We start from the raw sequence: 14,402 nt of genomic DNA, 5'->3' as shown, positions 1-14,402 counted from the left end.
TTTATTTGGGGTCACCAGTGATTGGTGGGTCTTCTGGAACGGTGATGGTAAGGTGGGGCAGAAATCAGACATGGCACTCACCATATGGACTAAAATCCCAAATCATGCTGCAAGCTTGGTAAGATACGGTGAGAAAATCCACTGGTCCTGTCACAAGTATTGCTTGACCAAACAATGCAATTTGGGCTTGGTTAAAAAGCTGAAAAATCAGCCTTTAGTTTTATTTTGTATCAAATCCAAGATTTTGTCTCAGACACTTCTAGTTCATAAGGCCATATGTTTTCAAGGATTGTGGAAAATAAAATGTAAAGTTAAATGGAAATACCTGAGTGGTTTCTTTGGAAGATGGATTTTAACTTTGATATCCATGAAGTGATGCGTTTTGGAAGAAGAAACAAGACAAGGGAGTACTCAATGAATGACAAGGCACCATGAAGCTCAGAGGAACAGAAAGATCTTGAGGTGCTCGTCCACAGATTCCTGAAGGTGGCAGGACAGGAGATGCTTGCCTTCATCAGTCATGGCATAGATTCTAAGAGCAAGGAGGTCATGTCGAAGATATATAGAATTTTGCTTAGGCTACAGCTGGAGTGCAGTGTGTATTTCTGGACATCACACTGGATTTATATTTATATTTAATATTCACCTGTAATCAAGTGCAGGAGAACATGAAATGTGTATAATATTGTCACCCGACATGGCACCACCTTAGATACAAAGTTACCTTGGTCTGAAAAGACTTGGGTACGAAGTAGTAAAAGAAACAAAGTTAAAATATTAAGCATTACCTTCATAGAATGAGTAGAAAAATTATGAAATATGGTAATAGTTAACATTAAAGTCCATCTTAATATAAACTTGAAAAATAAAGGAATAAAGTTAAAATTTCAACAATCTTTGAGTCCTCCGCTTAGCTCACTCTTCGGGAGACCTCAGCTGCCTCCTCCCGATGCCACCAATACCACAGATACCAGGGGAACCTCCCTCACTATTCACACTTTTTGGGCCATGAAGCTACAGCCTCCCCAATCTCCCCCTCCTGCCTCTGGAACCTGCCCGGGCAAGACACCACACATGAGGCCAGGCCAGGCCAGGCTGGGCTAATACAAACCACGAACCACTGAGAGACTGCCATGGGCACTGCACCAGATCCTTGGTGAGACCAGGAATGAAGAAAAGAAACACCAAGAGAGGAGAAATGAAGAAACGACAAAGAAACCGATGACAAGGACAAGCTCTGGCTGAAGCATCCTACTCTGTTGTCAGCTTGATGGTAGAGGAAGAAAGTGATTGCACTGGCTGGGCAAAGAAGATTCACTATGTTGTTCCCTGGGGTAGAACATTTCACTTCTGAAGAGAAACTAGATAAGGTTGGGTTGTTTTCTTTGGAATAAAGAAGGTTGAGGGGGACTTGATGAGCTGTTTAAGACTGAGGGGCATGGACATGGTAGATAGAAAGCAGCTGTTCATTTTAGTTAGAGATTCATTAACATCAGGGCATTTTAAAGTAAAAGACAAGAGGTTTAGAGGGGATTTAAGGAAAAGCTTTCTCATCCAGAAGGTGGTCAGTGATTAGAATGCACTGACTGAAAAAGGAAACCAAAGAATCTTATGAAAAATACTTGGATGAAGCCTCATAACATTTCAAGGCTATGGGCCCAGAGTGGGAGGGCATGACTAATATAGGCGGTGGCAGTTTTGGTGGTGTAGACTTGATGGGCAGAAGGGCCTCTTCTGCACTGTCTGATTCTATGATTCTAAGACATTTATGGGCATTTTGGGTATTTTATGCTAAGACATAATATGTTAAGGAGTGATAATGGGAACTGCAGACGCTGGAGAATCCAAGATAATAAAATGTGAGGCTGGATGAACACAGCAGGCCCAGCAGCATCTCAGGAGCACAAAAGCTGACGTTTCGGGCCTAGGCCCTTCATCAGAGAGGGGGATGGGGTGAGGGTTCTGGAATAAATAGGGAGAGAGGGGGAGGCGGACCGAAGATGGTGAGAAAAGAAGATAGGTGGGGAGGAGAGTTAGAGGTGGGGAGGGGATAGGTCAGTCCAGGGAAGACGGACAGGTCAAGGAGGTGGGATGAGGTTAGTAAGTAGGAGATGGAGGTGCGGCTTGGGGTGGGAGGAAGGGATGGGTGAGAGGAAGAACAGGTTAGGGAGGCAGAGACAGGTTGGACTGGTTTTGGGATGCAGTGGGTGGAGGGGAAGAGCTGGGCTGGTTGTGAGGTGCAGTGGGGGGAGAGGTCGAACTGGGCTGGTTTTGGGATGTGATGGGGGAAGGGGAGATTTTGAAGCTGGTGAAGTCCACATTGATACCATTGGGCTGCAGGGTTCCCAAGCAGAATATGAGTTGCTGTTCCTGCAACCTTCGGGTGGCATCATTGTGGCACTGCAGGAGGCCCATGATGGACATGTCATCTAAAGAATGGGAGGGGGAGTGGAAATGGTTTGCGACTGGGAGGTGCAGTTGTTTATTGCGAACCGAGCGGAGGTTCACCTGCACATCTGCCAATGTGGTATACTGCATCCACTGTACCCGGTGTGGCTCCCTCTACATTGGGGAAACCAAGCGGAGGCTTGGGGACCGCTTTGCAGAAAACCTCCGCTTGGTTCGCAATAAACAACTGCACCTCCCAGTCGCAAACTATTTCCACTCCCCCTCCCATTCTTTAGATGACATGTCCATCATGGGCCTCCTGCAGTGCCACAATGATGCCACCCAAAGATTGCAGGAACAGCAACTCATATTCTGCTTGGGAACCCTGCAGCCCAATGGTATCAATGTGGACTTCACCAGCTTCAAAATCTCCCCTTCCCCCACCGCATCCCAAAACCAGCCCAGTTCGTCCCCTCCCCTCACTGCACCACACAACCAGCCCAGCTCTTCCCCTCCACCCACTGCATCCCAAAACCAGTCCAACCTGTCTCTGCCTCCCTAACCTGTTCTTCCTCTCACCCATCCCTTCCTCCCACCCCAAGCCGCACCTCCATCTCCTACCTACTAACCTCATCCCATCTCCTTGACCTGTCCGTCTTCCCTGGACTGACCTATCCCCTCCCATCCTCCCCACCTATACTCTCCTCTCCACCTATCTTCTTTTCTCTCCATCTTCGTTCCACCTCCCCCTCTCTCCCTATTTATTCCAGAACCCTCACCCCATCGCCCTCTCTGATGAAGGGTCTCGGCCCGAAACGTCAGCTTTTGTGCTCCTGAGATGCTGCTGGGCCTGCTGTGTTCATCCAGCCTCACATTTTATTATATGTTAAGGAATTATGTGATTCCTTATGTTCAGGAGTAGTGTGAACAAGTAGTGGCGTATGATGTGTAGATATGAAAATATTGTAGAAGTGTGCAGAGATGCTTATGACAGTGAGGACCTTCATGTGTGAAGGTAGTTTGTAATTAATCGGTCAAGATGCAGTACAGACTTATTGGGTGCAAGACCAATACTGCTGCACCAATTGAGGACAAAGTTGGCAGGATGATATTAATGGGGCTGGAGGCAATGTTGTAAAACCATTTTCAGGAGATCCTCAAGCAGTCCAACCTCAGCTCAATGTTTCAGTTCGATGACATCTCCACCTTTTCAGCAGCTGAACGTCAACCTCGGAAAAAATAACCACTTCAGACAGTACCAGTTCACAGAGCCTTCAAGAGACTGAAGAACAACAAGACATCTGGGATCAATGAAATACTTGCAGAGCTGCTGAAGATGGCGAAAACACTCTTAACAAAGTTCATAGACCTGTTTGCCAACATCTGGATTGTGGAAGACGTCCTAGATGACTGGAGGTGAGGAATAATCATTGAGCTGCCAAATAAGGGAAATCTCAGTGAGTGCATCCACTGGAGGGGTATAATACTGCTGTCAGTAGCTGGGAAGCCTCAGCATAATTCTGCTTTACAGATTAAAAGCAGAAGTAGACACTATCCCTTGTGAACAGCAAGCAGGTTTCTATGTTAGCAGATCATATAGCAAGCAAATATTTATCCTCAGAATATTTGCTGATGATTTCAGTGTTCACTTCAATTTGTAACTTCTCATACTGAAGCAGTCTTTGCCTATATGCATGCAGAAAGACCTAGAGAGCATTCTGAATTTGGCTGATAGGAGGTGTTGAAGTTATTTGCCATTTATGTACCAGACAATGACCATCTCCAATAAGAGAAAATCCTCAAATATAGGCAAAATAGTATGGATACTGTAGATCTGAAATAAAAGCAGTGCTGGAGAAACCCATTAGATCTCAACATCTGTGGAGTGAGAGACCGAGTTAACATTTTGAGCCCAATGACTCATCTATGAAAACCAAAGGAACTGTGGATGCTGTAAATCAGAAACAAAAATCGAAGTTGCTGGAAAAGCTCAGGTCTGAAGAAGGGTTACCAGACCTGAAACATTAACTCTGATTCCTCTTCGTAGATGCTGCCAAACCTGCTGAACTCATCTTTGGAACTGGCTTTGAACATGTTAACTCTGTCTCTTTGTCTGCAGACTCTGTAATGCATGTTGAATTTCTCCAACAATTGATATTCTTATTATATAAGACAAAATGCGAGTTATCTCCCCGGACAATCAAAGGCATTACCATTGTTGCAGCTTACAATAATCAAATTGTTAAGGCAGATGTTGATGGAATGTTTCCCCTGACTGGTGAGTCTAGAACTAGGGACACACTGTCAGAATAAAGGGATTCTTCAGTCAGAGGATGGGGAATCTGAGGATTCTCCAAAGAGTGGTGGAAGCACTGAACATGTTCAAGGCAGAAATCAATAAATTTCTGGTTACCCGTGATATTAAAGATGCGGGAAGAATGGAGAAAAATCGCTTGAGATAGATGATCGATTTGAATGCTGAAGCAGAATGATAGCCTACTCCTATTTCAGATGAACATCCTGGAAGCTTGCCATTGATAAGAAACTGAGCAACTGAGAACTGTGGCTACAAGAATAGTTCAAAGGCTGTGAATTCTACTGCATTGCAGCTGCCTCCCTCAAGTCTATCCATAAACTATAAGATACACATTGGGATTGCAGATGTCTGGATTCAGCTTAAAAGACATTAAGAAATCCGTAATATTGAGGTCAAAAGGCACTTGTAAAGCGTCTCAGCCATCACCAGCTGAAACATTCACTTCCTGCACCATTTAGCCTATCGATTCTGTTCTGACATTCAATGAGATCATGACTAATCTAGTAATCCTCAACTCCACATTCATGTCTTTCCTTCATAAGTCTTGATTTACATGCTGATTAAAAATCTATATCTCAGCCTTAAATGTACTTAACAACACAATTTCGATAACCGTCTGCAGTAGAGAATTCTACAGATTTACCACCCACTAAAAAAAATCCCTTTTCACCTCTCTCCTAATTGGGTAATCTCAAATGCTTGAGATTGTGCCATCTGATCCTAGACTTTCCCACAAATCCGCCTTGTGAAGCCCCCTAAGATTCTTGTATGTTTCAGGAAGGTTGCCTCTCATTCTTATTCCAACGAATACAGGACCAACATATATAACCTCATGTAGAAAAATCCCTCCATACCCAGGATCAACTTTATCTGGACTGCCTGCACCTCAGGTAAGAGGACCAAAACTGTTCTCTGTATTCCAGATGTGGTTTGAATGGGGAAAATACAGCAAGGTTCAGAAATGGTTCATTTACAAGCTGCTAGAACTGGTTAAGCCAAGTATGTTATCACCATCTGGCTGGCACAAACCCATCAGGTTCAGGGGACTTAGCGGTCTTTAGCCGCATTCGTTTGCCTAATACTTTTTCTCAAGTAATAGTGACAGTGTTTTTTTCTTCACTCCCTTTTAGTCCTTGATTATTTAGTATTTTTGAAATACTATTAATATCTTCTACTGTGTGATGCAAAGTGTATTTAACTTTTTTGCTATTCCCTGCTTTCCTAGTATTATTTCCCAAGCCATGTTCTGTAAGGGGCCAAAGTTAATTTTGCTCTCTTATTTTCTTTTTATATATTAAAAGAAACTTTGATGCTGTCTGCTTTAATATGATTTGTCAGTTCACTCACAAAAAGGAAATGGCATTGTTGTAGAGTGTGGTTTTATTGCAATGGAACAATTGGAACATTGAAATGGAGGACAATTGGGACATGGGTGGGCATCAGTCAAAGAAAGGAGGAGGTGTACAGTGATTGGCGCTATTGCTTTGTCGTATGTTCAGTAAAAAGCTTTGATGCCCATTTAGTTCCTGAAAACAGTTGTGGGATACAATTGAATTTCTAGGCTCATAATAGATTGAAATTTTGAATGTTTGTGTCTATGCATAAACATTGAGTGTGTGTGAAGGTAAAATTCAAATACATTAGAAAATCATGTTTAAATAATACTGCTCATCATGTAATTGTTTTAGCTTCATATAATTGGAAGGGAAGTAAAGACATAGTATTAATCACACCCTGAAAAAAATCCTCAGTACCGTAATGTTAAAAGATTGAAAAAGAATCTGTGCTTCTGTGATGTTGGGAAGGTTGCCTTCTGTCAATAATGTATGTTACACAAATCTGGATTTTTTTCCAAGTATAGTTATATTAAAACATATGTACGATGTCTCCAGCAATTTCCAAATGTTGTTGATGTCAGAATGACAAGTGACTGGCGTACTTTTTCTGGAGTAAAACTGCATGGCAGTTAATACAAAGCTACAAATTTGATAGGTTAATCACCACAAGCATTTGGAATAAGTCATGGTATTTGAATATTGCAGAAGAGGGCATTTAATCTGACAGATGGTTGACCTTAAGTTATCTGAATTCAGTTTCATATTAACACAGGCTTTGGGAGGATAATAGAAACGATTGTTCTGTTGCAGTGAGAGAGGCCTGCTTTTTTCTTAGAATTGTAAATTAATATATATATTTCATCATGACATACAGATCACATCAAGCAAATATTTAGCCAAACCAGTATTCACCAGCACATCCCATTTAACTGGAATTCTGAATTTGTGGATCTGCACTTTGGAAAGGATAGGAAACATCATCTTAACTACAAAGAATTTTCTCAATTTCTCCTGGTAGGTTGTTAAAATGCTTATGTCATATATATCTAATGTCTGTATAATTCAAGCCATATTTTCCATTAAATATTAACTATATTAACGTAATTATGGATGTATCTTTGGTGTAATATTATAAAACTACTTTATATTATTAGATTACAGCAATATTGTTATATTTTGTTACAAATGTTTTTAAGTACGACAAGTGTTTACCAGGCCTTGAAAATTGCACAGAGCCAGTGGGAAAGTTACAGAAAAAAAATAAGCTGCTAACTTTTCATGATATCTTTCATGACCTTAAGCACCTAGTTTGCACACTGAGGATAAACAGACATCAGTGGTTCATGACCAGGCCATTTACTCTGCTGAGGCTGGTTTAGTTATACATATTGACTAGTACGTTGGGAAGGTATCACTTTATTCAGTTCTGCTATGGGATTTCATATAGAAGGGCAGTTAAGGCCATTGATTAAAACTCGACTGGAAGGCAATATGCTGAGAACTGCATTGGATTGTCAGTCTGTTTATTGTGCCCAGATATGTAGAGTGGTACCTGAATCCATGATCTTTTGATTCTGAGGCAAAGTGCAACCATCAAAACAAAGCAATCTGACAGTCTAAAACAAGTGGCCAATTTTCTAGAAAGCTATTTTACAGTATTGCTGTAAACCAGATTCACTCCTCTCTGTCACCAGGTTGTAGAATTTCATTAGCTGAAGCTATATCAAAACTGACATTTCCTAATACTTTAAACACATATCGCTAGTAGCACTTCCTTAATTGAGAGCAGCTACATGTTTCCAATCAAGTATAATTTCAAGGAGTTTTCTGGACTAACAATCATCTTGTTTTACAACCTATTTTGGAAGTGAAATATTGTTCTTTTAGTCATTGTGTTATTCATTGTAGACAGGCTGCAGTCTTTTGGTTCTGTAGTGTTCACATTACAGGCACCGAAACTGGAAAAAAAGCTTGTGTCTATTCATGATAAGTACAAAAAGTGAGTAGATTATGTCTGCTGAAAATTTACGCACAGGCGGCACAGTGGCTCAGTGGTTAGCGCTGTAGCCTCACGGCGCCAGGGACCCGGATTCGATTGCAGCCTCGGGTAATTGTGCGGAGTTTGCACATTCTCCCTGTGTCTGTGTGGGTTTCCTCCAAGTGCTTCGGTTTCCTCCCACAGTCCAAAAGATGTGCAGGCTAGGTGGATCGGCCGTGCTAAATTGCCTGTAGTGTTCAGGGGTGTGTGGGTTATAGGGGGATGGGTCTGGGTGGGATGCTCCAGTGGGCGGTGCGGACTTGTTGGGCCGAAGGGCCTGTTTGCACACTGTAGGGAATCGAATCTAATCTAATCTAAAAATTGCCGTTTGGATATCCTAGATTTTTTTTAGTGGTATGTTTTCATCGCTCAGATGCATAGAATCCTTGCAGTGTGGGAGCTGGCCACACTAGCCTTCTCAAGAGCATCCCACCTAGATCCACATTCCTATTCTATCCATGTAACGCTGCATTTCCCATGGCTAATCCCCCTACCCTGCACATCCTTGCTCGCTTTGGGCAATTTAGTGTGAACCCTGGTCTCTGGTGCTGTGAGGCAACAGTGCTAATATGTATTCAGCTTCATTGTATTCAGTTCATCCCTGTCCCCCAGAATGACTAAAAGATGTTCCACCTGATCTACACTTCTCTTTCTTTTGCTGCTCCATTTATAGTGTTGAAGTGTTACTGGGTAAATTTGGAAAAATATTTTTGAGTTTATCAAGGATTGATATGAGACTTGGATAAGGAGATCAGAAAGTTTTGAAATGTTTGTTCGAAGAAAGTCTGGTTGCATTAATGGAAGACTTTGGTCCCAATTTTTCTTGGGTTGCAGAATGCCACGTAGATGAAATTGGTATAGCACGGAGTGAAAACAATTTGCAAAAGGAAGCCGAGGAGAGTCCTCGATGGAAGATTCGACACATCAAGTAGTTTCAGAGAACTTTTCTCTTATCCTCACATCAGTCAGGTGCAATTTCTGAGTTCGTTACAAGGCTTGTTAGCTCAGTTCATTAGAGGTATAGCTGACTAATGCCCCCAGCCCAGGTTCAATCCCCATACCAAATAAGGTAGTTCTTAGGGCCTTCTACATGCCCATTGTGATATCATTGAGCATTGCTTTTCAACTGTCACGCTAGGGCACAACGTAGAGAAACTCTGTGCATTATCTACACTTCATCAAGCTGCACAAAATGACCAAGACAGTGCTCTTGGTCACAACAAAGATCAGCATGGCCCTCAACATCAGTAGACTGTTCCTGTTGAGACTAGATAATATGTTAAAAATAAATCACAATTTGTCGTGTATCATTTAGGTGTGTCATTTAAGTTTCAGAGACAATGTGCAGATGGTGAGACAGCATCACTTTTTCCTCTCTTACCAGGATTAGCGAATTCATTTTTTTGTAAGAACTCTGAGCTGAATGTACCTGAACAGCAAATGCCTATCATGGGTGTGGTTATCCAGGATCTCAGTTTCCTTCGCAATCCCCATACTGCACTTATAGAACATAGAACAATACTTCGCAGTCCAGGCCCTTCGGCCCTCGATGTTGCGCCGGCCTGTGAACTAATCTAAGCTCATCCCCCTACACTATCCCATCATCATCCACATGCTTATTCAAGGACTGTTTAAATGCCCCTAATGTGGCTCAGTTCACTACATTGGCAGGCAGGGCGTTCCACGCCCTTACCACTCTCTGAGTAAAGAACCTGCCTCTGACATCTGTCTTAAGTCTATCACCCCTCAATTTGTAGCTATGCCCCCTCGTACAAGCTGACGTCATCATCCTCGGAAAAAGACTCTCGCTGTCCACCCTATCTAATCCTGTGATCATCTTGACTGTCTCTATTAAATCCCCTCTTAGCCTTCTTCTCTCCTGTGAGAACAAACCCAAGTCCCTCAGCCTTTCTTCATAAGGCCTTCATTTGAGACCAGACTACATCCTAGTAAATCCCCTCTGCACCTTTTCCAATGTTTCCACATCCTTCCTATAACGGGGCGACCAGAACTGCACGCAATATTCCAAGTGAGGCCGCACGAACATTTTGTACAGCTGCAGCATGACATCATGGCTCCGGAACTCAATCCCTCTACCAATAAAACCTAACACACCGTAATCCTTCTTAACAGCACTATCAACCTGGGTGGCAACTTTCAGGAATCTATGTACATGGACACCAAGATCCCTCTGCACGTCCACACGTACCAAGAATCTTTCCATTGACCCAGTATTCTGCCTTCCTATTATTCTTCCCAAAGTGAATCACCTCACATTTATCCGCATTGAACTCCATTTGCCACCTTTCAGCCCAATTCTGCAGTTTATCCAAGTCTCCCTGCAACCTGTAATATTCTTCCACACTGTCAACCGACTTTAGTGTCATCTGCAAACTTACTAACCCATCCACCTCTGCCTGCGTCCAAGTCATTTATGAAAATGACAAACAGCAGTGGTCCCAAAACAGATCCTTGAGGCACACCACTAGTAACTAGACTCCAGGCTGAATATTTTCCATTAACCACCACTTGTTGCCTTCTTACAGAAAGCCAGTTTCTAATCCAAACTGCTAAATCTCCCTCAATCCTATGCCTCCGTATTTTCTCCAATAGCCTAACATGTGGAACCTTATCAAAAGCTTTACTGAAGTCCATGTACACCACATCAACTGCCTTACCTTCATCCACATGCTTGGTCACCTTCTCAAAAAACTCAGTGAAGTTTGTGAGACACGACCTGCCCTTGACGAATCCATGTTGACTATTTCCAATCAAATTGTTGCTTGCTAGATGATTATAAATCTTATCTCTTATAATCCTTTCCAAAACGTTTTCTACAACAGACGTAAGGCTCACGGGTCTATAATTACCTGGGTCATCTCTACTGCCCTTCTTGAACAAGGGCACAACATGTGCAATCTTCCAGTCCTCTGGTACTAAACCTGTAGACAATGAGGACTCAAAGATCAAGGCCAAAGGCTCCGCCACCTCCCCCCTAGCTTCCCAGAGAATCCTCAAAAATCCCATCCAGCCCAGGGGATTTATCTACCTTCACACCTTCTAAAATTGATAACACCTCCTTACTAACCTCAATCCTTTCAATTCTAGCACAGCCCCATCTGCCTGATTTTTTTTTGATTAGCAAATGAGTTACTAATTTAGTATAGCTAAGCTATAACAAGTGAAGTCTCCTATCTTAGAAAGGGAAACTGGAGCACAAACAAAAAGGAAGTAGACCTCCATCCTAACTGCATCAAATTCCCACTTGAACTAAATTCCTGACTTTCATCTTTACAAAACACAATGTTCCCCAATCATTCCTTGCTTCATGTTTCATGCAAAACCCTTTCTCTTTGGATTAGCTGTCTTTGAATTGTTGCTTAAACTTTGGTTCTTCTGAAATCCCAGCTCCACATCACTATTGCTGCGTAGTTCCTTTTCTTTGCCTTGACAATTTTAATTTCTTACTTTTGCTGAAATCCTGAAATTAAAAAAAACCACCATAATAAATATAACTAGCAACACTTTCCGTAACACTTAAGGAAACTGAACTTGTGCAATTTCTTTGCCTATTTCATGGCTACCTACACAGTGCTATTCCAGCAGCTGCACCATAACTCACAGAAGACTGCTGATTTTCATTGAACGAGGTTGCTTTGCATGAGATCTTTGAGTAGCTCTGGGCATTCAAGGCCCAACTTTGGACTGTACTGCCTTATCTTGGATGACCACTATTTGTGTCGGATGGTCGAATAGCAACACAAGTGGCAGGGGTGACAACATGATTTTCTGACATCCTGGTCATATACATCAGATTTCAAGAATGACAGAGCTGTTGTCACAGCTCCAGACCAGTTGCTGAGCAAGCCAGTCATTTCATTGAAGAACATATGGCTGACTGCTTTGAGAATTTACTGATCCCTTTGAACACTGATATTGCAACCAGAACACCAAGCTGGGCCATACAGAAACGAGTATGGATCTACACTTAAGTTATTTGGTAGTGCACAATTTTTGTTAAAGCTTTTTGTCATGTGCTCATCCAGTCCCTTTAAAAGAATACAAATTCGAGGGGAAAACTAACATTTATATGGCATGAGAGGGGAATGTCTGTTTGCAAGTTGACTCTGATTGATAAAGGTATTGCCATTGAGAAAGAATCCATTAGTGCTGATTGACAATAACTGCTAGCCTTTGTTTAAATTTCAAACCAGGCAGGATAACTGTCTTTGGTTTGAGCAATGCCCTGAGAAACAAACTTTTTTTTGAGTTGAAACAGTTGAAGTGCATATACATGTTTTTTCTTCAGTGAAGAGCAGGGCCTTGTGTATTGATGTAATTGACTTGCATTACATGCATGTGGATTATGTTGTGGGCCCAAATGTCAGTCTGGAATTGGACAATGTGTTAGTTTTTTCTAAGTATTGATTGCTTGGCTATGATCAGTACCTTAATTATTGCAAACAGCCAAAAGAACACACTGTTTGTTACAATCTTCCAGTCTTTGGGTCATATGGCCAACATCACACTTGGTATCACACTGATACTAAAATTCGTGTATCACATTACTCATTTATGAGAACCAGTGTTTGATCTCAAACCAAAGAAAGACAATGGTTCTGACCATTCTGTGCCGTTTAACAGACTACTGATTCTTTTATCCATCAAGCCATTTTCCCTTGTTGTTTTCCATGCTGTCCAGGCAACCCAAAGCAATTACAGCAAACTACTTATGCTGAAGTTTATTGAGGATAATTAATTTCTGTCGAACCAAACAAGTACCTGGAGACTGATAGAACATTAACATTACTGATTTATAAGCTGAGGATATATTATAATGATTCCATGAGTATTTTTTTTTATCATTGACAAAGCAACAATCCACGTTTCATCCAGACGAGAAAACTTTTACAGCTGGGAAAAAAAATGGCCAATAGATATGATCAAATATCTCAGCAAAACAACCAATTTTGCCCAGATTTTAGATATGATCGTTTTGAATACTTCCATCTGAAGCTTCACACGCATTTCATTCTACATGCTGTCATGTGAACTTGTGGGATGTATTAAGGTTCTAAATTAAACTGTTTCCAATCAGTTTTAAATGTGGTAATATCAAGATAAGAATGCACTGCATTAATCATGGTAATATGCATGGTTATACACAAAAATGCTGGTTCCTGTTTACTCAGAATATTAAGAATGAGTGATTTTTAGCAAGTAGAAATTATTTTTAACAGCGAGTTATATTTGATTAGCACCTTTTTAACATAAAATGTCCCAAAATGTTTCAGAGAAACATTATGAAACGAACATCAACACCAGGTCTTAAAAGGAGATAATAGGGAAAATGGCCAGAAACATGGTCAAAGGAGTAGGTCTAAAGAAGTGTCTTAAAGGAAGAAAACAATACCAAGAGGAGCAAGGAAGGTATTCCGCATTGTAGGTTATGTTCAGCTTGAACAAGATTTTCAAGAGAATTGGGAAAAACTAAGATCTTGGAAGGCTTTGTGGTTAGGGGAAATTATATGGACAGAGGGTGAGGGTCAGTCTGGAAGGGATTTGAAAATGAAGATCATGAATATATATCTTGTGAAGATCTGAGGAGAAGGAAGGCAGGTGGACGAGCTGAACTGAGCAAGAGGCTAGGAACAGATTTCTGATGGGTAAAAGTTTGCAATTAAGTTCTGGGAACCTTATAGATGAGTTGAATCTTTTAATGGCAAGTGTCAGGAGGTCATTTTGCAATAATTTGCCAGTCATGCATGCTTATTGAAAATCCAAAGTTAAATTCTCCTTCCTAATTAAGCTTTACATGAATGAGCAATACATTCCTTCAGATTCACACAGGTAGTCATCTTCCTTGACATTAGAGTGAGTAGCTGTTGCTTATTGCTCTTTAGGGAGCATTTCTCTGTGGTATGCCATGATTGAGGTTTGATGGCAGTAATCTAAGTCACATAGGGCACAGAGGATGGCCAAGAGAGAGGGACTTTGAATGTAATTATGATGTATTGGGCCCAGGAGGATGGCCAAGTGTGGAAGTCTGGCTAAATGTGGAACGGAAGCATCTGACCAAGGTTAGTCCGAATGATCAGGATATTTAGGTTCAGATGTCAAACTTGAGAGCCTAAATGTTGATTTTCGGCATGCAGGTAGTGGGTATCCATCCGCGAATTCTTTAAATATGGCACCAGGACCTTTGAATTCCAGAGGATACCTCATACTTCTTGTGTTTGCAAATGCAGTGAGCTGACAGGCACATAATTTTGTGAGAAATGTTGCTGTGCTTCATTCTCACACCCCCAAGTGAATATAATGA

The 14,402-nt window shown here is 41.5% G+C and overlaps 1 protein-coding gene across 1 annotated transcript in view; it reads left to right on the top strand.

The window, feature by feature from the left end:
- LOC125464790 (electrogenic aspartate/glutamate antiporter SLC25A13, mitochondrial) overlaps positions 1-14,402 on the top strand; it is a 197,609-nt gene that overhangs the window by 38,133 nt on the left and 145,074 nt on the right. The window contains exon 3 of the mRNA XM_048557633.2: positions 6,917-7,056. Coding sequence (XP_048413590.1) covers positions 6,917-7,056 — 140 coding nt within the window. The remainder of the gene's footprint in view (positions 1-6,916; positions 7,057-14,402) is intronic.

Source organism: Stegostoma tigrinum, chromosome 2, assembly GCF_030684315.1.
Source record: "Stegostoma tigrinum isolate sSteTig4 chromosome 2, sSteTig4.hap1, whole genome shotgun sequence".
Taxonomy (NCBI): Eukaryota; Metazoa; Chordata; class Chondrichthyes; order Orectolobiformes; family Stegostomatidae; genus Stegostoma; species Stegostoma tigrinum.
The sequence above is the reverse complement of the archived record's forward strand: the minus strand, read 5'-3'. Positions and strand labels throughout refer to the sequence as shown.